We start from the raw sequence: 25,188 nt of genomic DNA, 5'->3' as shown, positions 1-25,188 counted from the left end.
CCAGATAATGACGAGGATGAGTAGTGATCAACGAATGAGGTATGTGAGTGAGGTATGTGATATCATGTTCTACTTGGTATATTAATGTAGTTTTTGGTTGTTTAATTTTAATTTACTTATCGCAGATGATCAGGATAAAAAGGAGAACAACAAATTTGAGGAGATGGATGTCAATAATGTTGTTTCATATTAACTTTCGATTGTGTATTTTCTTCTGTTGAGATGTGTAAAATTTTCAAAAAAATTGGAACGTTTATGTTTATATTTTTTATTTCATCTTTGTTTATTTGTGTTATTTCTCCTGCACTTGTATTCATCTTATCTTTCGTATACTGAATAAATAATAAAATATAGACAACGCAAAAATGCAAACTGTACAAAAATAAAAAACGTTAAAGTTACAGTTAATTAGCAGAATCATCGTCATAATTAAAATGATACAAATGGCTTCCTGTTCCACAATCAGGTGTATTGCGTCTTCTCCTCCCTCTCCGCAATCCTACATTTTCAGGAATTTGCTCATTTGAGTAACCTGGATAAGTGATAGAGGAAATAACATTCCTCTGTGGTCGAGTGTCATGCACAATATGCTGAGGTCCAACGTTAAGCAAATTCGTGAAACTTTGTGTGTTGGACCAATAAGGAGTCTGAAAATCAGTTTGACCAAACGGATGTAAATCACCGAACCTTGGATCACTGAAAAAATCAGGTTGAGTATTAGATGTTCCTGCAATATTCAACTCAGCTGACGTAATAATCGTAGAGTCTCCTGCAAACCCACTTGGTTGCCTAACCATGTCACTTCCCCATCCGAATGATGACTGATGCGAAAATGGAGAAGGCGTACTAAAATTTTGTTGAACATTCATTTCTCCAACAAAAGTTTTGTACGGACGTGGTTGAAAACCAACGACATTCACTGCAGGTGATATGGTGCGCACAGTAATTCGATTGTACCATTGAAAGTAGTCTTCGTCAGTTTGCATCGATCGCCCGTGTCGCACCCCTTTACAAACATATCTTAGCCGATTATTCCACAACTCAATTAAATTTCTATGATACTCTCTCCAATCGGTGTTTCGATGTCCTATTCTCGTGATATTATGCATATCGTCATTGTCGACGGCAGACCCTGGAATTGATTGCCGTCTTCGAAATTGTCGCATTACACGATTAGGACTATGCATCTCCACGATGTCAAAGCATATAAGGGGACAAACACATCGCCATATTTTATTGTCGTATGAATCAATAATTGTCTTCACATCTATGTCATTTTTCTGATATACGCTCCAATTAAACTGTAAAAAAAAGTAAATAAAAGGTCAGTATTCATTTAATAAATCAAAACAAAATAGTCTTCGTGTCATCAATATTACGTATTAACATTTTATAATACCTCATTATTATTCATACGATCTAGAGAATCTCTTATAATTCTTACAGAATGTGTTGGCGAATGTGTGTAACTAAATCCATATTTCCACCTAAAATTATAATAAAAAAAAAAACAAATACATATCAACAAAATACACAAGATATATATGATATTACCAACATACATTTTAAACATTACCGTGCACCATATGGAGAAACTGGAATGAAAGCATCCGGATCAACGGGAGGTACAACTAATGTTAACCCATTTCGATCGGGGTTAACGCATTTAATCCTGCTCCATGCCCATACCTATTTATAATAATTAAAAAAATTAAAAAATTTAACCAAAATATTATGTTAAATATTCACATCACATTAATGATACCTGCAGGAGATATAAAGGTCCAGCCATTGTAGTCTTCTCTATACGTGATACGTTACACAACTCACGGCATAGAAATGCTAAAACTGCACTACCCCAACTATAAGACTTCATGTTATCAACATCTCGTAGCAGTTGCAAAAATATAAGTCTAGCTGACCCTCCTTGATAGTCAGGGAACATTATCCCTCCAATAATCATTAACGCAACACAACGAGTAAATTTCGGAACATCTACTTCTGAAGTTTCATCATTAACAAGGTTAGATATACAATGATCGTGTAGTGCAGTCATAGATAGATGACCACCTTTCAAATAATTTGAAGCTGGCAAAATTCCCAACATATCCAAACATATGTGTTGTCATTCCTCAACTTTATGTGACACATCTACTCCAGTTACTGCTTCACCATCAATTGGGACCCCAAATTATTGAAACATCTTGTAATGTCACTGTTGTTTCACCACATGTAAAATGAAACGTATGTGTCTCGCGTCGCCAACGTTCAACAAGCGCAGTAATCAAATGATTATCAAGAACTTGAGAGCCACATTCTAAAACTCCATAAAAACCCATATGATTTAAATATGCGAGTACACGCCTGTGTAAATAACTATCGGTATACAACTTCCAAATCAAATGGTCCGACCTCTTCACTTTGACAATATCATCAACTGTTAACGAAGACACGCTTGATGACATATGTGTCGCTTGTAAATAAAAGACACTGGGATCTACTGGATATCGATTATCTGCCATTCTGAACTATGCTCTAAATCTTCTCAACTTTGTAAAAAAAAATTTCGGGGAGGAATTGAGAAACCGAAGAATGAGAGAATGAGAGAGTAAAGATAAGAGGAGGAAAGAATAGGAGGGATGGAACGAAGAAGGAATCGGGTAAGATAAGAATTGGATGAATGGAGCAGGACACGGAGGATAAGGATTTGATGAATGGAGGGGGACGCCACGTAGGAGAGTGGAGGAGCGTTCGCGCTGCTCCACGTTGACAGCGTCCGCGCTTATCAAACGCGGATTGCATTACTTTTGCAACTCCTTTTTTTTTTTTTAAATTAGTTTTGAAATAAAATTTGAAATTTGAATTAGTTTTAAAAAAAACCCAAGTTTTAAGTTTCAAACATGAACCGTCTCCATTGAGTGAGCAGAAATTAACCACCAGGCCCTATATAAATTTTTATTTAAATTTATAGTTTTACACTTTAAATATATATTAGATATATATAATTAGCTATGCAGATACGGACTAAAATTTAAAAGTAGTTAACACAACCTGATGTACCAGGAAGAGAGAGGAATAGGGTTTATTTATCCTACCTATGCGGACATTGTCCCCATGATATGATGGATGGTCAAGATTTGTCCATGCATATGTAGGACCTTGAAATTGTATGTTTGGCAAGATCTTGACCATCCATCTTCTCATGGAGGCAATGCCCACATGGGTAGGATCTCATTAACCGAGGAATAGTAATACACTCATTTATAGTTTTGATTTGAGATTATAATTTTAACGTAAAATTGACAGATTTATTAATGAAGTGTTTCTTATATAGTAACAATTTATATAACTCAGCTTTCTTATATTGTAACAATTTATATTAATTTAGCAGAGTACCAAATATAATTGCAGATAACGAAAAAAGGATTTATCCCAAGAATTTATTGTTAAAGCGAAATAGAAATAACATCAGTAAATTGGACCAAATTACAAAGAGACAAGGAAAACCATACCCTCCGTCGAATTGGTAAAACCAAGTTCAAAGGAAAAAGGCTTCCTCGTTTAAAGTATTCATTGATATCCAAAATGGAACAAGCGAATAACAATATTCAATTTACTGGTCGCCCCCCACGCCGAAAGTATTCTTCAATGCATCCGCGGTTTTCTGAATAATGTTTCCGCCCTTCTCCTTGCCGGCTTCGGCTGATTCCTTCCCGGATTCAGCCGCTCCCGACGTTCGATCCCTGGTGGCATGAGCTGCTCCGCTGGTCTTATCCTTGGCGTAATCTGTGGTCTCGGAAGCCTTGTCCCTGGTGACTTGGCCTGCGCCGCTCACCTTGTCCTTGGCGGCTTCCGTTGTTTCACAGGCCTTGTCCCTGGTGGTTTGGCCTGCGCCGGTCACCTTGTCCTTGGCGGCTTCCGTAGTTTCACCGGCCTTGTCCCAGGTGGCTTGGCCTGCGCCGGTCACCTTGTCCTTGGCGGCTAGCGTAGTTTCACTGGCTTTATCCCAGGTAGCTTGGCCTGCGCCGGTCACCTTGTCCTTGGCAGCTTGCGCGGTCTCAAAAGCCTTGTCTTTGGCGGTGGTGAAGTAGTTTCCAGTGTTATCTTTGGCTCCCTCGGCATTGTCTTTCACAGCATCGACTCCATGTCCAATCTTCTCCTGCAAAAGTACATATGGTAAAATGGCGGAATCAGAATTTTATATCCACCAGGCTAAAAAGAGTTTGATGAACAACAAAATTATACATACAAGTGAAAATAAAAAATAAGATTCATGTTCACTAAAGTGTAAAAAAACTTGTAATCAGCAAGAATTTCAATATTTTTGCTCTGAAACTACTGTGATTCGAAATTTTCGATATCATTTCTTCCATTTCCCTCTAGTATTTTCGTTAGATTTTGCTTGATTGCTTTTTCTCTAAGTCGTGAACTCTTCTCTCATGAGTTAAGAAGCTGTGGGCTCATGCTAAACTTGATGTGTATATATTATATATGAAAACAACCAGGTAGGCTAAAATATAATGTAACTTGGAAGGAAATGTTTCAAGAACTAAAAATGATTTAATTAAGAACAAGAGAGTACCTTAGCCTGACCCTTGGCTTCACCAGCGTTGTAGTTGATCTGATCGTTGGATGCCATTTTCAAATGCGAATTTTTTCCACGAACAAATAATCTCAAGATCTCGAATGATACGAGGTTGTCTTAGCGAGTATTGAATAACACAGATTGTAAAATGTTTGAATGAACAACCAAGGTTTGGCAAATGGTTTATATAGAGTTCGGCGGAGGTTAGGAAGACGCCAAGTGTCTGATTTCGAGACACGTGTAATGCTACGTGCCCATGCAGCTGGTCAAATTTTGTATTTTTTATTACGATAGGTTTATTTTGTTTGTGTAAAGATCGATAGGGCCACGTACGTATGTTACGTCATTGACTATATATTTTTATTATTTTATTTATACAGAGATTCGTTGTGATTTATATTTTAAAATCATATTTCGCCAGTTGAAATTACAAAACTTCATTAGAACTTTGGAACCAACGATTTACATAAATCCTTGAACATCAACACCACCTTATTTTTTTTTAAAATAAGCATACCACAAAAAGTAAAGTTAATGCGTTTTCGATCCTTTAGTTATTTTAAAAATCGATCTTACTAAAAAATATTTATATGTATATTTTTTTAGTCCAATATTAATAGAATACCAGCATTATTATTAGTTATTATTGACAATATTACTATTACGATTTTTTTTTCCCAAATATTTTATTCGCATATAATCGGATAGCTAACAAGATATGGAGAACAGTTGGCGGGATGTTAAATATTTTGTTGTTGCTGGCTAAAATAAAAGTGAACATTTTAGATGTGAAATAAATAATTTATCCTATCGCTATTAGATATAACAGATTGGACAAGACCCTACGTAAGACAATTTTTATAGTAACTAACATGAAGTAACCCAGCCCAACATCAATAGAAACTTTACAAATTGAAGACAGTGATGATGTGGTTAATTGTTAAGGGAATGATATTTCAAGTAAGATTCAGAATAATCATCCACATATCATTGGTGAGGTACATGATGAAGTTCAAACAAGAAAGAAAGAAAAAGTGGACTATCGCAAAATGATTGGACTGGTCTGTATGAGTTCCACATTTTCATAGGTTAGTCACTCTTGTTTCGTGTCTCAAATTGAACCCAGGTTTTTTTATTGATGCACTAAAAGATGAATTCTGGGTAAATGTAATGCATGAAGAACTTGAACAATTTGTGCGCAATGATGTATGAGATTCAGTGCCTTTAACTTTAAATACCAATGTTATTGAAACAAAATGGATTTTTAAAAATAAAACAGATGAATATGGTAAATTGTTCGAAACAAGGCTCGGTTGGTAGCTCAAGGGTATACACAGGTTGAGGGGGTGGATTTTGATGAAACCTTCGCTCTTGTAGCTCGAATTGAGTCAGTCCGACTGTGCATGCCATATGCGTAAATTGTATCAAATGGATGTAAAGAGTGTCTTCTCGAATGGAATTCTGAATGAGGAAGCATATATTAGTCAACCGAAAGGATTTGAAGATCCTCATCACTTGCACCATGTGTACAAGATGAAGAAGGCTCTATATGGAAACAGGCTCCACGAGCATGGTACAGTATGTTAGCTGATTACTTGATCAACTTGGGCTTCAAACGAGGTGAGGTTGACAAAACCTTTTTATTCAAAATTGAAGCATGATATTTTGATTTACCAAGTTTATGTGGATGACATTATTTTCGGTGCTTCATTTGAAAAACTTGTTGATAACTTTGTTGAGTGCATGTCATCGCAATTCGAAATGAGCATGGTAGGAGAGTTGAATTTCTTTCTTGGATTACAGGTAAAAAAATTGCATGATGATATATTTATGTGTCAATCCAAGTATACTAAGAATTTGGTTAAAATGTTCTCAAATGAAAATTCTAAGCATATGAAAACCCCCATGGGGTCAAGTGAAAAACTGTTTAAAGACGATGTTGCCGATGGTGTTGACAACACCATGTACCGCAACATCATTGGTAGTCTGTTGTACTTAACTGCTACTCAACCCGATATCATGTTCAGTGTGTGTTTATGTTCTAGGTACCAAGCAAATCAAAAAATATCACACCTAAAAGCCGTGAAACGTATACTTAGATACATTGCCGATACAATACATTGCCGATACACTTGAATTAGGATTGTGGTACACACAAAACACAAATACAAACATGGTAGAGTTTTCTGATGCTAAATGAGCCGGTGACCTAGATGATAGGAAAAACATATCGGGTGGGTGTTTTTATCCAGTCAATAACCTTGTATCATTGTCTAATAAAAAACAAAATTGTGTATCCATATCCACTGCTGAATCTGAATATGTGGTGGCTGCTAGTTGCTGCTCACAACTTGTGTGGATGAATCAAATGTTAGAGGATTATGGTTTTCATAATGACGCAATGATTGTATATTGTGGCAATTTGAGTGCTATAGACATTTCCAAGAATCTTGTTCAACACTCTCGAACAAAACACATAGACATAATACAACATTTCATTCGAGATTTGGTTGAGAAAGGCATAATTTGACTGGAATTTGTTAGGACTGAAAACTAACTGGCGGATATATTCACGAAACCTTTGGACTTTGAGAGATTCTCCAATTTACGGAAATCTCTCAGCATGTGCTTACAATAATCATATATTCGTGTTGTCATTGGTGTTGAAAACATCGATGGCAACACCATTTATGCATGAGCAATTTTAGGATAATAGACATACTGCATATTCATAGTCCTCCTATTTTATTGTTTCATGGGTACTACGGTGGCGATCTCCTAAGTGTGCACCCGGACTGAGTCAAATCTTTCAATCAGCATGTGTAAATATTTTTTTTCTCAACCTCAATCATCAAACAAGTATGAAATTTCAAGAATTTCTTAAACATGTCAAATACATAAAAGGTGATTTGAGGAACTTGAGTCTATTTATGGTGAAAATTAGAAAAAATGAAAAAAAAAATTTAATTGTATCAATTTAGAAGAAAATGGAAAAAGCTACCTAGAAGAGTCCTTGAAGATCGTTCTTCTAGTGTGGGAGTTACCACTTCTAAAGTTAGAATAGAGATGGAAAAAGCTACCTGGAGGAGTCCTTTGAATATCGTTCCTTTAGTGTGGGAGCTACCATCTCTTAGTCAAATCATTTTCATGGAAGGATTGTCTCACAACATGCGGTGTTTCACCAGGGTGTTGCCAACACCAAGTGCCAACACAATATATTCTACACATTGCTTGAAATTTTGATCTTTCATCTTATCTGAGGCAAAATCAGAACATGCATATTTATTAAATGTTTCGTGAATCCATCGTAAACAGCGGGTTATCGGTGTCTGATATATAATAGTTGATGAAAACTTGATTACCCATTTTTTTGAAGGTAAGTGACTTCTTGTGTCCATGAGGTGTAATCGTTGTGGGTTTTAGTTGGATAACTCTATGGAAATGTTGTAACACAGGTTTGAATCCTAGTTACCGTTTGATTTAGGGGTAAAAATGTGATTAAAGTTGCGGGAAAATTTCTGAAATGTTACCGTTGGGGTTGGGAAGGGTTGTTCTGAAATTGCTTAGATTACGTTTTTCTTTACCGTTACTATGCAACGTTTCTGGAACGAAATTTTACCGTTGAAGAAAGACAATTATATTTGCCCTTATCAATTGAACCCATGAAAATTACTCTTGCATATTCTCTCTTATTACTCAAAATTGTTCCTTACCCTCGTTCTCTCTCTTTCACTATGTAACTGTTGATTTCTCATGTATTCCGCTCTCACTCGTTACAGATGGCTGACAATCAAAATTGACCCGTTGGACATTCGAAGCGAAATGGTGGCTAGCCGTGGTGTTCTTCCGTCTGAGGAAACACCATCAGCAACATCAACTGCAGAGTCTCCGAACAATAATCCATGACAGATGGTTGTGGCCACTCCAGAGCCTATCCCACTGGAGGAAATTGCTCCCCGTGAGCTGGGAAATCCTTATGACGTTGAAAATCCTCCAGATTCCGAGGCTTATTGGCAATTTCCCCCACAACAGCAAACTATACTAAGATGCTCAAAGCGGCATGCAGGTATAGCCCTGATTTCTCATCTGCGAAGAAACCTCACACTGCCGCATTTATTCTGGACCCAGATTTTTCTTCTGGGGATGATTCTGATGATGGAGATTTTGAGTTAGTCGTAAGACCATGTGCCTTGGGTGCTGCAAAGAAAATTCCTACAAATCCCTCTGCATCATCCACTCTCAACTTGCCTGAGCCCCAGGAGGCCTCAGGTGAGCCCACACTTCTCCTCTGAAGATGAACAACCGATGGCTGATTTTCTTAACAGCCTGCGATAAACAAAAAAGGGATAGGAATCGGTGCAAAAAGCTAGTGAAGCCCGACATGAGTCATCCGAAAAGGTTCCATCAGAATCTGAGTCTATGTCTGAAGCAGAAAGATCTGATGCTTCAGAAAGAGCAGTGGAGTCTGGGGTCGATGCTGAAGGTACTGAGACCGGTGTTGAGCTAGGTGTTGACAACACCGACTCTGAGGACTACGATCTAGGCACCTCTTTCTCAGCTAAATTTTATTCTGAATCTGCTGTGGGCCAATGGTTTCTGTATGTTCATCGAGAGTTCTTCGAAGAGCGTAACATTGATTTTGAGGCATGTGGGAAATACAACCTCACCACCTTCTTCCACTCCGCAGGTTGAGTTCGTCAGTGACCTCAGTTATGCCCTATGCAAGGTGTCCAGTTATGGAATTCTATTGTAATCTAACCTCCAGTGTTGGTGATGGGAGGTATGCAAAGTTTGGACGCGTCTTTGTACTCGATGTTTTCTATGACTTCTCACCATACACCTTCAATGAATTATACAACACCCCTGACGATGAAGACTTAAATGAACTCCCGAGTATTGACTCTATCACCTCTGTACTCATCGGGGGTCTCATCACGGTGTTCCCTAGCCTTCTTAAGCGGCTGGCAACAGCAAACATGACCTCTATCTATTCGGTGTTGCACAAGACCGCCATCCGAAATTGGACTCCGTCAACCAACTCTACTGTGGTCACCAGAACACAAGCCATCACTCTGTTCCATATTGGGATTGGTCGACCATTTAACTTTGGTTAGTTGGTGTTCAACACCATTCTACAATTTTCAGAAGGAGGGCTGAAGTCAATGAAACTCTCTTTTCCTTCCCTGATATATGGCCTCCTGGAATCACAAGGGTTTGTCAAAGACTCTGATGATCAGTTGATAGAAATAGACGATTCACTGAAGATTTCCCCGGCATACTTCAAAGGGAATCAGATAGTGGATCTTCCCTGGTCTGCTACTGGTGTTGCCCCAGATGTTGGAAACACTGCCTCATCATCCTTCTCCATTCCTGAAGGATTTATTTTACTAACTACTGCCGAGATCCACGCCCAAATTGAGTTTGGGCTCCAGCAAATTAAATAGGCAAAGGATGTCATCGCTCAATATGAAAATCAAATTGCTGACTATCGCCCACTTCTCAAAGTTGGTGTGCATTCTGCTCAAAAAAGAGGAGATAAGCAGTCAAAAATGGGCATGAGGGTGTTGGTACCTCAACTGGAGATGCTGGTGCCAGTACCTCAGCTCAAGGAGATGATAATGATGACCCAGTTGACTAGGCCCCTGTGTTTTCTTACTTATGCTTTGTTTTCCTTGTTTTCTGCTTTTTAGTGTTTCCTCTGGTCTTCTTGTTGTTTAGTTTATGTGCTCTTATGTTTCTTATTCAAATGATGAAGTAATGAACTCTTATTTCCTTTGTCTTCATTTGACTTGTCTTGATGTCTGGTGTTGTGAAACAATGTTGACAACACCCAGCATAAAATAACATGTTTTATTCAGGGGGAGATGCATTTTAAAACTCAGCAGGAGCTAAACTGACTACAAGCTTGTCTACCACAATTTTTGGGAAGTTTTTGTCCAGAAATGCAAAAAGTGGGCGATTGAAAGTATATTTTATTCCTATTTAATTTATATTCTATCTAAAATGAAAAATTAGAATTTTGCATTTCTAGACTAATTTAAATTGATTATATGATAAGATTTATTCCTAGATAAGTTTTTTATTCTTGGGATTTATTCCACATACGTCAATTTAGGAACTTATCTCTAAGATATAACATCTTAGTCTAAAATAGAGTTTTATTCCTAATATACTCTTGATTTTCCTTGTTTGTAGGATTTGAGTGTCTATGGAAAGATTTTGAGGAAAGAGGAAAAGATCTATATAGAGGGAATAACGAGAGAGAAATAGAAGAGAGTTTTTTTCCTGAAAATAACAAAGATGTTGCTGGATTCAAAGATTGAATAACGTGAAGGCTTTTGTGTGATTGATTCACATAGTTTCAGTGTTGTAGATTGGTATTGCCAACACTCGAAAAACTACACTGCCGCATAGTGTTGATGGAAGAGTGGTTTCGGTTGTTTTAAGCAATACGTTATGTGCTTGTGCATCTAGATTTGATTTGTGTTGTTGATGCATATTTTAATTCTTTCGAGTGTCGAGGAATTTAGTTTTGTTAATCTCATTAGTATTCTTTTGTTAAAACGATTTACATATTTTTCTAGTGAATTTTTTTGTCACGAGATATTACACAAATATGTGTACTTGTGCATAATTTAAATAACTGATGTTCAGTTGTTCAAGTTATATTTGTTTTTCAATAGTTAATTTCCGCTGTATGTTATGCACTGATGTTGAAAACCGAATACAACACCAAATTTTGATATTCTCGTTTTAATTATTTCCTCAAGTTTACGAGGAACAAAACCCTTTCATTATCTTTGATTTGCTCCCTAATCAAGCGACAGCGGACAGTGACAGTAAATCTGGATATGTTTAGCAAGCTCATGAAGCAGAGGATTCGTCGCAATTTGAAGAGCTATATTATTGTCACAATACAAATTCATCTGTTTAAACGTATCTCCCACATCACCCAAAAAACCGGAAATCCAAACTTCACCAGTGGTAGATCCTTGATCTTAGGCCATTTTTCCCCATAATTCACCTGGGTTTACAGATACTTATCTAATTTCTTCACAGTATTAGTATACGAGTGCGAGCAGTTGATTTTTGGCTCCTTTTGTGAGCTGTTCGAGGGACTACATTCATGGAAAAAATCAATTTTAGTGACCCATTGTACATTCAATCCAGGTATGCACTTAATCAGTGGTCAATTGATATGGTGTCTGGAATAAGGACAATGTTAGCACAAGCACATACTACTGACATATTTTTTTGGTTAAAGCCATCCCTTCCACTCAAATTTTGGGGAGATTCTGGCACTGGTATCATGCCAAGTGCTAGGAATAATGACTCAAATGAACATATTTTTTGTATTGAAAAGTCTGATGATATAGCTTCTACCTCTAGTGAATTTATAAATGTCTAATTGATGTCAACTGGTAAAACGCAAGGATTAGAAAAAACTTGTGGCATTGATCAATTTTCACTAAAAAACCAAAATGTCAAACTTTCTATCCAACCAAGTAGAGTAACATAACATTGCGTCAGAAAAAAAATTTCCAAGAACTTAGAACAAATAGAAATAGTATTAGGTAATAAGACCATATTACAAAGACACAAGAAAGCCACACCCACAAATTGGCACACCAAATTTAAAGGAAAAGGCTTCCTCATTTACAATGTTCATTTTACATCCAAATGAAACATGTGACACCAGACATACCAAAACAAAAACAAAAACAAAAGCAAAAGCAAATAACAATATTCAATATTCAATATTCAAGATTGGAATTCAATATTCAATTTATTGGTCGGCTTTCTGGTCGGTCCCCGCGCCGAAAGTATTCTTCAGTGCATCCGCGGTTTTCTGGATGATGTTGCCTCCCTTCTCCTTGCCGGCTTCAGCTGATTCCTTGCCGGATTCCGCCGCTCCCGACGCATGATCCTTGGTGGTGTGAGCTGCACAGCTGGTCTTATCCTTGGCAGCATCTGTAGTCTCAGAAGCCTTGTCCCTGGTGGTGTGGCCTGCGCCGGTCACCTTGTCCTTAGCGGCTTCCGTAGTTTCACCGGCCTTATTCCAGGTGGCTTGGCCTGCGCCGGTCACCTTGTCCTTAGCGGCTTCCGTAGTTTCACCAGCCTTGTTCCAGGTGGCTTGACCAGCGCCGGTCACCTTGTCCTTGCCGGCTTGGGCGGTTTCTCCAGCCTTGTCTTTGGCAGAGGTGAAGAAGTTTCCAGTGTTATCTTTGGCTCCCTCGGTATGGTCCTTCACAGCGTCGACTCCATGTCCAACCTTCTCCTGTAAAAAAAACATGTCGAGTTCACATCGACTTCTGTTAGCTGCCATCGGAAGCAAATGCATTCAAGAACTACAAATGATCAAGAGCAAGAGAGTACCTGAGTCTGACCCTTGGCTTCACCGGCTTTGTAGTTGATCTCATCGTTGGATGCCATTTTCAACTGTGGAGTTTTTCGTCGCGGACAAATTATCTCAAGATCTTTAGTAATTCTAATTACCAATTTCACAAGAGGTTCGAATGATGATCGAATTACAGGCAAATGGTTTATATAGAGTTTGGGGGAGAGTAGGAGGATGCCAAGTGTATGATTTCAAAGACGCGTGTAAATGCTTACGTGCCCATGCTACATCAGAGGCTCCTTAAATTTAAAAACCTTTTCTTAAAAAAAATTAAATATTTTAAAAAACTTATTTTATTAATTTTCCATTTTAATTCTTAGGTTCGTTGTGTTTGTGTGAAGGTCTATAGGGCCACGTATGTATGTAACTTTAAAGTAAATTCTATTATTTTTAAAATTTTAAATTTTAGAGAGATTCGTTGTGATTGATATTGAAAATCATATTTTGTCAATTGAAATTATATAAAAATTAATTGGAAGTAACGAGATGGCAAGATTTGTTTATATTATCTTCAAAATGTTTAATTTTCACACAAAACATTGGTTCACTGAGTTAAATTTTGTAAAATAATTAATTCAATATACATGTTATTTTTATATTATAAAAATATTATTAATTTTTATGATAGATATGGATCAGATCAATCTATCTCACGAATATAGACTGATATTTTTATCATGCAAATATCGATATACCGTTCAATTAAGTTTAAGGGATAAGAAATTGTTGGGTACACTTGATTAGAGCTCAAATTAATTTTGTCTGCGATGTATCGAACGGTAGATGAGATCCTATCTATGTGGTCAATACCTTCACTTCATTTCAACGGGTAACATCTTGCCACACATACAATTTGGAAAAAAAAGTGGGTCTTATATATGTATGGGTAAATATTGACCATCAATCCTATCATGAGAACAATATCCACATAAATAAGATGAATTAAACCGTATCGAACCTTAGCTTCCAATTCCGATGTCAACTGTTGCAGAATACGAATGTATGCATGTGTGACAGACGAAAATAATAAGAAACTCCCAAACAGAAATCAATACTGTAAAACGTTAAACGATGAAGCTGCTGGAAAGATTGTTTGAATATTTAAATGTAATAATAACTGGTAGCTTCGAAATGTTAGGTTAATGTAATAAAAAAATAAATAATAATAATAATAAATTATAAAGTGATCTAGAAAGTGGCCTTTCCCTTATCAGGACAGTTTTGGTCCTCCAAATTAAATTTGTTTTGATTTGCAAGTAGTTTAACAACTGGCCGTGTCTGTTGTACACGTACTATTTCAAATGAAGTAGATCGAGGGGATTTTTTCATAATTAATTTTTTTTTAAATGGAATTTCAAAATACTAGGGGAGTTTTTCGCAAAATTATCATAAAATTCAGTTACCAATGACGGATGATGTATAATTTTTGTATCGAAATCTACTCATAGTAGCCGACGTTGCGAAAAGCTACAGCGCTTCCCCCGGATGTTGTTGACGCATGATAGGATCTATTCCGAGGATAATCATTGAACAACAATAGCTCGAATCTTGAAATATTGAACATCGATAAATTAAATCGAGTTTGGTTTGTAAATCAAGCAGAAGACACTCGAAATAATCATTCGTAGAAATCGATTAAACTTTTGTAAATTATTTAAAAGATATGCAAGTTGAATGAGTAAAAAAATTTGGTCGAAGAATTTTATTAAGAGTGAGTTTCATGGGAGACAGTCTCACGGATTATAATCTGTGATAACTGATACGGGTCAACCCTACCCATATTCACAATAAAAAGTAATACTCTTAGCATAAAAAGTAATACATTTTCATTGGTGACCCAAATAAGAGATTTGTCTCACAAATACGACCTGTGAGACCGTCTCACAAAAGTTTTTGTCTTTTATTAAACATTGAATATTCAATATTTTGATATTTGAAGGATACAAATATCGGGGTTTTCAATTTCTCCAATCAGTTTGATGGATACAATTGGGGTTTTTTTTTTATATTTTGGTGGTGATATTATTATCAAGAACTGATAGTTCGAATATAGTATATCACATATGAGACCGATTCTATTATTATGATCTATTAGTTTGTTGGAGTTTGTTCAAGTTATGAGTACGAAGTTAAATATCGATCCAATAAAGTTTACTATCAAATTATCAACGAAATATGTGTTCATGGAAAAATCGTCTTGAAATGAAGTGCATGTCAACATTGTTGATGAAGAATTTTTAGAGTTTATAATGCAATATCATATATATATATATGTGTGTGTGTGTGTGTTGAATTTGTATGTGGAAACTGAGCAAATTAACCATGATGTCAGGGGCATGAGACCGAATCATACATTCTACACCTCTTCGAAGGTGGTTTCCATAACCAAAAGGGTACTTCTTCGTACGGGGGTTTCATGAGCCGGAATAATATATCGTACAAGTTACTGAAGAATTAAACAATATACATTTGGAGCATTCGGGGATGAAATTCCTGATTCTATTGGCGTGCCTTCTAATTTGCGATCTAACTATTGTAACTCAGACAAAGTAGAGCTATATGTAAATATGATTTTTAAGGATAAGAATGATTTGATTGCATATGTGAAAGATTACTTCGTTAGAGTTTTCAGACATGAGTATACTGTTACTTGAGAGCACACGTACGTACTTTGTGGAAATTATGGTGCAAAAACATCTAATCTATTGTCAGGTGTCAGCGTGGTCTTCAAACTTCTTTCAAGTTTGATACGAGTATTGGAAATCAACAAAATATGATGGGTCACATACATGTATCTCTACAAATGTAATGCCCAAGAATTAATCACTGCAATTAACGATGATTGATTTATCATTTCATGTGATTATGACGGGATTAATCGGGACACCGAGAAATGTATTCAGAAATAAAATTATGAAAGATATGAGCATGCCAGACCGCACCCGCGGTAAGGGAAGGACCGCACCCGCGATGGTGCTACGGGAATTTGAAAGAATCGATACCGAAGGGTGACCGCACCCGCGGTGTTAACATTACCGCACCCGCGGTCTCGACATGTACCGCACCCGCGGTCGTGCAATTGCAAGATGGATAAGATTGTCGACGCATGAGCGCACCCGCGGTCTTACACCTCCCGCACCCGCGGTACGACGTGCCTTGCAAAGAATGCGCCACCTCTTGACATGCATGCAATGATATATATATAGGTGGTAATCTATTCGAAATTCATTCAGAAAAGTGAAGAAAAGGGCCTGCAGAAGAAAGGAGAAAATCCTTACGCCTTTTTCGAGAAATCCGTCCGTCTGATTTTGAATCCGACTTCAGTATCGAGTTCCTAGCAACGTAGGCTACAACTGGACGTAAGTTTTACTACGTTTTGACATGCTTTGAAATTATGATATTGTCAGAATTGAATGGAACTCATATATGTTGTGCTTGACATAGTAGACATCATAGAATCGAAGTCAGATTAAGAAACGGACTGATTATGGAATTGTTATGATTTTCGGAGTAGTTTTGGACTCGAGTTGATATCAGAATTGAGTTGTTATTGAGTAGGAGATATTAGAATTAATATCTGATTGATATGGTATGGTTGGGTATATTGATATTATACCGTTATGCCATCGATATTGAAGTAAGTTAAGTATTGAGCAGAACAGATTTGATTCGAGTGGTGTATTGATATTATACTCCTCGATATTGTTCTTGTCAGATCGATAGTGACAGGTTTTGAGTTCGAGACTTCGACAGAGCCAGAATATCAGAAAGAAAGGTATAAATTAATGTTGAGTTGGGATTGCACAACTCGAGTGAGGTTTGACTCGAGTTTCCCTAAATCACATACTTTTACTTATTGCATTGATATTTGCAATTAATCAGACTTATGATTGTAGTTTATTGATTTATAGCTACTGTGTGATAAGATTGATATTTGTAGCTTATTGATTTATAGCTACTGCATGTAATGACTGCTGATTCGCTAGTCATTGACTGATTTTCTTAGATACTGACTGTATGTATTGATTACTGAGTCGTTGAGTCATAGGCTGATTCGCTTAGTCACCGGCTGATTCGTCGGGTTATTGACTGATTCGTCTTATTATAGGCTGATTCGCCTAGTCACCGGCTGATTCGTTTGGTGATTGACTGATTCGTCTAAACATAAGCTGATTCGCTTAATTACAGGCTGAGTTGTCTGATTATGGGCTGATTCGCCTAATTACCTGGCTGATTCGTCGGGTTATTGACTGAGTCGTCAATTCTGTGGCTGATTCGCCCAGACACTGATATATGAATTATATCGATGCCGTTTAGGGATTGATTCATTCCTATCGACTGAGATTCGATATAATACCTATATTCAGACATCGGGATCCCTAGGATAGAGTTGAGTCGAGTTTGAGACGACGCGTCGGTTGAGTGGAGTCTGATATGACATGTTGATTTACATTGTTTATGCCATTCATGATTATTGAATGTTTGATATGAATTTATGTTTCTGATTTGAGACATGTTATGAATACTTCTTATATGCTTTCGTATATGCTTTTATATGACTGCATGTTTACATTGTTTATACTGGGATATTTATATCTCACCGGAGTTATCCAGCTGTTGTCTTGTTTTGTATGTGTGCATGACAACAGGTGGGGCTGGATCAGGGTCAAGAAGAGGATGAGAGAAGATTAGATAGCGTGGAGATCCGGGCTTTGGAGCAACATAGGATTCAGCACTGATATGTAGTTGAACCTAGTTGGATTCTTGTAGATAACGCAAGATTTGTATGTTCATGTTTAATATGTAATTTAAGTAAACTACATTACGTTTCCGCTTTGTATTTGAAAAAAATTTAGACCCTATTTTATAATTGATTAATTAGTCCCAAACATGAGTAAGAACTTGATTAGCGTCCGGGTCCCCACAACAAATATCGGTATAGATCATCGCAACTTGAACCTAAGAGAAACTAAAGCATTGTCATATACACCTGTGAATCGCCATTCATTCAATCCATATTTAATAGTGCAATCAATATGACCCGACAAGTACGATTTAATAGTGGTGTTAAAAGGTTCTCGCCATAGATAACAATCCACAACAAAAGTGCCACTAAAGTTGAGGCTACCGGTCCACAACCCGACATCGAGACACGAATAAGTTAGTTTCACTAATAAAGATCAAAAGTGGGTTTATTTCGGCTATAAGACGCCTTAATTCATGTAGAGCATGTCGGTTCTCAAGAAAATTAAAAGAGAAATATTCAAAAAAGTTTCAAATAGGCATTAAATTACCCTCAATAAACATGTCTACTACTCTCAATAATGAGTTTGACAGTCAATGCATGCAACTCGAGATTTCCATAATTTGAAATAGTTAATGCATGGTATAATTCTGTCAAAAGCACCCGTTGTATAATTTTTGTCTCTTAATATGCCTTATTTGAATTTTAAATTATAAATAATATAGTGTTGCATATTATATTGGAAATTAATTTTATTCTATTTATCCTACTGAATTTATCTACTCCAAAATTAAATTCTGAAATGACTCCTCTTTTTAGATTCATATGTGAGTTGAATCTTTTCAAGATGCAATGGACTTTTAAACTTAGATTTGTTTGCTGTTATGAATTACCTACAAATGAAAACAAAGAGAATAATAATACATTAAGTTTGAAATCTGACTTTCATAATTGAGAAATAAAAAATATTATTTTCTTATTTGTACAAAATTTTAATTAATTACGCATTTTCTAAGGTGAAAATTTTCTTCTATATTACGAAGTTCACGGATACATGGTATTATAAAAATATCTTGTAATGAAATTGATTAAATCAATTCTAAATGAAGTACACATCTTATTAGAAGACCCTTATAAAACTTATTGACATTGTTTTGGAATACACATAGTAAATGTTAATAAAATAAATTTTCTGGTTTATGCATAATTTATTTAAAATCACATATTTCATTTTTCTTTATTAATAATATGTGGTTGTGTACATTATGGAGAGATTTTGCAAATAAAATCACAACATATTTGGATAAAGATATTGATGAATCAATTGTTGTTATCTTTCAAATGTGTAGAAACATGTACCATGTCACAAAATTGTTTGTGGTTGGAGATTTAGACGAAGTTACTGAATTTTAAAAAAATTATTTCTCATTAATTTTATTGAATTTGATTTAAAAATAATTATTTATCATATGTTAAAAAATAATATATATAGCTTCTCGGAAATTAATGTAATGCCCGAGAATTAATTCCTGTAATCAGACGTTGATTAATTGATATGATTGAGATTATACGAAAGTGAATGATGTAGCCAGGGCCATTGCGAGACCAGATTGGGGCAAAGTATACTAATTACACGAGTGTTGGACAGAAGTAGTGGCGCCCGAGCGGTAGATGACGACCGCCCGAGCGCCAATGTTCAACAAGAACAAGTTCGGGCAGAGAAGGTGGCGCCCGGGCGGTAGTTTTTGACCGCCCGAGCGCCAAGGGTACATTTCGAAAGGCTTGGGCAGAAAGGGTCGCGCCCGAGCGGTAAATTATTACCGCCCGAGCGCCGACCAAGATGTAAGAAAAGATGCCACGTTTCTTTAACATGCAAGTTTGTATATATATATATATATATATATATATATATATATATATATATATATATATATACATGTACGATTCTTGCTTCAGAGGTAAGAAAGAAAAGAGAATTTCATCCGAAAATCCTTACGCCTTTTGTGAGAAATCTGTCCGTCTGTTTTTGAATCCGATTATAGTACTGTGTTCCTATCAACGCAGGCTACAACTGGACATTGACATGGACAGACGTGAAATGGAGTCTTCGTCTTCGTCAGATCATGAAGACAAAGGTATAAGTCAATGTGGTATTGGGAGATGGACTTGAGTCGGTTTAGACTTGGGTTTCCCTAAATCACATACTGTACTTTATTGCATTGATTGATTGATATACTTGTTTTCTTGAGTTATAGATTACAGGTATTAGAAGAGTAATCTTATGACAGAAGTGCCGTTAGTGGTGGGATCGCCACGGGCACATTGCACGATGTCATAAGATGGTGTATTGGCGGTTGTGCCAAAGACTGTCACTGGATGATTGATTATCGATGTGGGTAGACTGATAGCTTCTTCTATTACTGTTGGTTGATATTATATCGATGTGGATAGATGTATAGCTTTTTCTATTACTGTTGATTGATATTATATCGATGTGGATAGATTCATCGTTCATTCTATTACTGTTAATCGATGTTATATCGATGTGGATAGAATCGGACTTTGTTCTATTACTGGTAATCGATGTCATATCAATGTGAATAGAATCAGGGCTTGCTCTATTACTGGTAATCGATAATTTATCAATGTGAATAGAATCAGGGCTTCGTCTATTACTGTTAATCGATATTGTATCGGTGTGGATAGAACTGTAGTCTTTTCTATTACTGTTAATCGATACTATATCGGCGTGGATAGAACTGGAGTCTTTTCTATTACTGTTAGTCGATATATGCAGACCGACGTCTGGAACCGGGATCCCTAGACTAGGATTGAGTCTAGTCTGAATTTTGTAGCTACGAGTATAGTTGACAGTGTGTTATTGATTATGTTTCAGATTCGTTACATATTGTTGATACCTGATTACATGCTTTATATTTGTTATATGATTGCATGTTTCATTGATTTATACTGGGAGTTATTCTCACCGGTTTATCCGGCTGTTGTCTTGTCTGTATGTGTACTTGACAACAGGTGGGACAGGTTCAGGGTCGAGGAGATGAGGAGAGATCGAGTTAGAGTGGAGACTTCGGACTTTGATCTGAGATAGGGTTTGAACAATTGATATTAGATGTTAAACTCTAGTTTGAATAAATGTTTTGTAATAAAAGATTTGTATTTTATATACTGAGATGTATATATGTTTTATTTCACTACGTTCCGCAATTTAAAAAGAAAAATTTTTAGACCCTGTTTTATAATTGATTAATTAGTCCCAATGATGATTAAGAACTTGATTAGCGTCCGGGTCCCCACAACAGGTGGTATCAGAGCCTTAGGTTCCAGAACAGTAGGTTCTAGAGCCATAGGTTCTGTAGACTGAGATAGAAGAGAATGAGCGGGGTAGATTGAATTTTCTTCCTTGCATGTGATTGCTAGCATGAGATTTATTTTAATGTTGATTGACATTGTGTGCTAGCATGAGACTATGTGTTTCTGCTTTGAGATACATGTTTCCCTGATTATTTGATTTGAATGGGTATTATGTATTCTTGAATATAAATCATATCTGATTCCTAATCAGCAGTAAGATGATCAGAGAAAGATTAGAACAGATTGGTTGTACTGGATTACTAATGTTTTGGTAATCAGATATAGCTCCCCGAAGGATTCCTGAAAAAGGCAGTACTTCGTATGATCAGATAGATAGATCAGAATCTCAGATAGATGTGTCAGAAACTCCAATGGAAACGAAGTTGAGGGAATTTCAGTTACTTCAGCCACCGATTCTGAGTGGTATTGAGACATCGGAAGATTGTCAGAACTGGTTGGATGACATAGAAATACTGGTCGATTTACTGGATTGTACCGATGAACAGAAAGTTAAATTGGTAGTTTATCAGTTACGGGAGGCTGCCAGAAATTGGTGGATTACGATCAGAGGCATCTTAGAACTACGTGGTATTGTGATCACGTGGGAAGTCTTCAAAGCTGAATTCTATCAAAGATTTTTCTCAGTTTTATATCAGGAGGACAAAAGAGCGGAATTTGAGAATCAAGGTCAACTTAATGTTGAAGAATATGTTGCGAAATTCTCTACGCTACTGCATTTTGCTCCTCATTTGGCTGGAAATGACGAACTGTAGTGAATCAGTTCGTCAGAGGATTGAATTCAGAAATAGTTGCATTGATGAACATGCAGCAACCTTATCATTTTGCTGATGCTTTGAGTAAAGCAAGGAGGGCGGAGGTGAGTCTGATTAGACAATTGGGAAGATTGAGCGTGAAGCAATCCCAGACACAGCAATCCCCTCTCCGATTTGAACGTGGCAGCACGAGTGGAAAGCAAGAGTTGCTTAAAGCTCGAAAGAAACCGTTCAAGAAATTAGGAGGTGGTTCCTCTAGTTCCAGCGGTTCTAGCCCGAGCTATACTGGGGTGTATTGCAGAACTTGTGGGGGAAGACATCCCACAAAGCAATGCCAGGGAGTGACTGGTACTTGTCATATCTGCAGACAACAGGGACACTTTGCTAGAGTCTGTCCCCAGAAGGGTCCTCGAAGATTTTAGAGAGCAGAGTCATTGGTGATAATGACAGAAGAACAGACCCAGAACATCATAGGTACTATTTCTTTATGATTATATTGCATACGTATTGATATGTACTAAGGCATTTTTATGAGTATCTGTGATTGAGTAGCATGGAGATATGCTGTATCTATGGAGTTTGTTTATACTGTGGTATTAATGTCCTTGATTGTTGAGGAAAATGATGATATCTAAGATTTTTATGATGATATATATATATACTGCAGTAAGATAAGAATGAGATGGAGTTAGACTGGGCTGTACTTGTGTATGATGATCTGATTTAATTGCATTACTGAAATTGTAATGATGAACAAGTACAGAGATTTTGTAGAAATTATTCCAGAAATGGTAAGATTCAGACCAGATTTGGCTGATAAACGGAGATTTTCCGGTAAGGACTCTAGATTCAGAATTTCTGTGATATATGCATTGTTTATAACTCGATTATTACAGAAAGGAACAGATAGTATCCTTATGTATTCAGTAGACCTACTGAAATCGAGTTTAACAACTACAGATTTGATAGTTACGTAAGGATTGATTGATATTTGCCTAGATAAGATTTCAGATGTGTTGATATCAGAAAGGTAGATTTCAGAATTGAATCGATACCAGGTAATGGTTATATACTAAAATTCAGTACAGAATGATATGGAAGATTAATAGAAGGGTACAGATTGCTAACTCTTAGATTCAGGGATATTCTGATGATTTTATGCTTGTTATATCTATGATATTTGATATGTTAACATCATCTGATTGATTAAATGAAATATTTGAAGATTTTATTGAATATTCAGAGAACCGTGATTATTGTATACAGAAATTAGTCAGGTATGAATCATAATTGAAACAGATTGTATTCAGAATATGTGATATCTGCAGTTTGTATACCGATTTATTTGCACAGTTGAGACAGAAATCAGCGACTGTAAACGACACAGGTAACAGATATATCAGAATTAGCAGAAATGTCAGAAAGTCAGAATTATCAGTATTGCCAGCAATCGTTGTTTTATGAGTTTTCTTAAACTCACTAGATCTGTATAGGTTGTCTTTATTTCGAATCTGACTGTTATTACTGTGGTTTGCATGTATGTTTGATACAGAATATTGTAAACAGTTGAGAGTTGCAACAGTTCAGAAATGTTATATCAGAATGTTTCAGAATTGTATAACAGAATTTGATATCTGTAGTCAGAGCCGAATACCAGGTAGGTATTTCTTCTTTATTTTTTTATTATTAACTGATTGGTTATACAGAATAGTTCGAATCTGAAAGCACAGATAGTGTCAGAAATGCACAGTAGTGGATTCAGTTTTCATCTTGATGTTTGATAAGGTATAATATTCGAACAAATAGTTGTAATATAAACAGATTAAATCAGTTATGACAGAAATTGTACCGCAATGTTAGCAGAAATTGTACAGATATGTCTGAATCGCTAACAGAAGAAGACAGAAAGATAGAAATCAGAAGATTATTACAGATTTTGTATATTTCTGAATAAAAATGGGAGTACATTTCTATGGTTTTCGTAATGAAAGTACCGTCATTTTCTCCAGATTGAGATATGATATGATTATGATTGACAGATTACTCAATCCATATCTATCAGTTTGTACCAGACTACGTACAAACAGAACTAGATGACGTAGATCGATGTCAAAGAAATGTTCAGATGGAACAGAAAATTTAAGTAGATTATATCAGATTGTGATTTTGATTGAGTTTGTACTTGTGATAGAAGATATCATGAGCTCTTTCGCAGATTTTTCACAGATTGACAGATAGTCAGAGGGTATTATCCAGATATTGGAAGATATTGGTAGAATTTTGGTGCTGGATGTTAGCACTAGTTGTTATGATTTATTGTCACTGTATGACTTACTGCATGACAATAGCTATTAAGATAGTTCAGAATGGATAGAATTAATAAACCAATGTCGGATGGTGATGATTGGTACTTGAAGTCGAAGTTAGAATAGATATTTGATTGGGATAAACATATGACATAACAATTGCTGCTATTGCTTTGTTACGAACGAATAAATGGGCATATACGGATGTTATATAGCCAGTAATGCGAGATGGATTCTGTCAGAATGATTTTGAGAAGTATTATGATATTAGAATTCTTGAATTCTTATTTCAGACTAGAATCAGAGATTGATCAAAGAAAAATACCTCAGAATGATGTTAGTGAGATGAGTTTGGATGTTAAACTCTATTATACATTTCTTCTGGTATATCAGAATTGATTGCTTGTGAGTTCGAGGACGAACTCAGATCTAAGAGAGGGAGAAATGTAATGCCCGAGAATTAATTCCTGTAATCAGACGTTGATTAATTGATATGATTGAGATTATACGAAAGTGAATGATGTAGCCGGGCCATTGCGAGACCAGATTGGGGCAAAGTATACTAATTACACGAGTGTTGGACAGAAGTAGTGGCGCCCGAGCGGTAGATGACGACCGCCCGAGCGCCAATGTTCAACAAGAACAAGTTCGGGCAGAGAAGGTGGCGCTCGGGCGGTAGTTTTTGACCGCCCGAGCGCCAAGGGTACATTTCGAAAGGCTTGGGCAGAAAGGGTCGCACCCGAGCGGTAAATTATTACTGCCCGAGCGCCGACCAAGATGTAAGAAAAGATGCCATGTTTCTTTAACATGCAAGTTTGTATATATATATATATATATATATATATATATATATATATATATATATATATATATATACATGTACGATTCTTGCTTCAGAGGTAAGAAAGAAAAGAGAATTTCATCCGAAAATCCTTACGCCTTTTGTGAGAAATCTGTCCGTCTGTTTTTGAATCCGATTATAGTACTGTGTTCCTATCAACGCAGGCTAC

At 36.4% G+C, this 25,188-nt stretch overlaps 3 protein-coding genes across 3 annotated transcripts; all 3 read right to left on the bottom strand.

Annotated features, from left to right (window-relative positions):
• Positions 1-404: 404 nt before the first annotated feature.
• Positions 405-2,056, bottom strand: LOC140802914 (serine/threonine-protein phosphatase 7 long form homolog). The gene is made up of 4 exons (XM_073158527.1): positions 1,766-2,056; positions 1,577-1,689; positions 1,400-1,487; positions 405-1,301 (listed from the first exon to the last, which is right to left on the bottom strand). Exons 1-4 carry the CDS (start codon positions 2,054-2,056, stop codon positions 405-407), a joined length of 1,389 nt encoding a protein of 462 aa, XP_073014628.1.
• A 1,356-nt stretch (positions 2,057-3,412) lies between these two features.
• LOC140803462 (uncharacterized) lies at positions 3,413-4,737 on the bottom strand. Its single transcript, XM_073159352.1, has 2 exons — positions 4,583-4,737; positions 3,413-4,159 (listed from the first exon to the last, which is right to left on the bottom strand). The coding sequence occupies exons 1-2, from the start codon at positions 4,637-4,639 to the stop codon at positions 3,614-3,616; spliced, it is 603 nt and encodes a 200-aa protein (XP_073015453.1). The 5' UTR covers positions 4,640-4,737; the 3' UTR covers positions 3,413-3,613.
• Positions 4,738-12,134: 7,397 nt separating this feature from the next.
• On the bottom strand, positions 12,135-13,121 carry LOC140803463 (uncharacterized). Its single transcript, XM_073159353.1, has 2 exons — positions 12,962-13,121; positions 12,135-12,863 (listed from the first exon to the last, which is right to left on the bottom strand). Exons 1-2 carry the CDS (start codon positions 13,016-13,018, stop codon positions 12,372-12,374), a joined length of 549 nt encoding a protein of 182 aa, XP_073015454.1. The 5' UTR covers positions 13,019-13,121; the 3' UTR covers positions 12,135-12,371.
• Between the last annotated feature and the right edge of the window lie 12,067 nt (positions 13,122-25,188).

This window comes from Primulina eburnea, chromosome 10, assembly GCF_022965805.1.
Source record: "Primulina eburnea isolate SZY01 chromosome 10, ASM2296580v1, whole genome shotgun sequence".
Taxonomy (NCBI): domain Eukaryota; kingdom Viridiplantae; phylum Streptophyta; class Magnoliopsida; order Lamiales; family Gesneriaceae; genus Primulina; species Primulina eburnea.
Note: the sequence above shows the minus strand (reverse complement) of the source record. Positions and strands in the feature narration are given on the sequence as shown.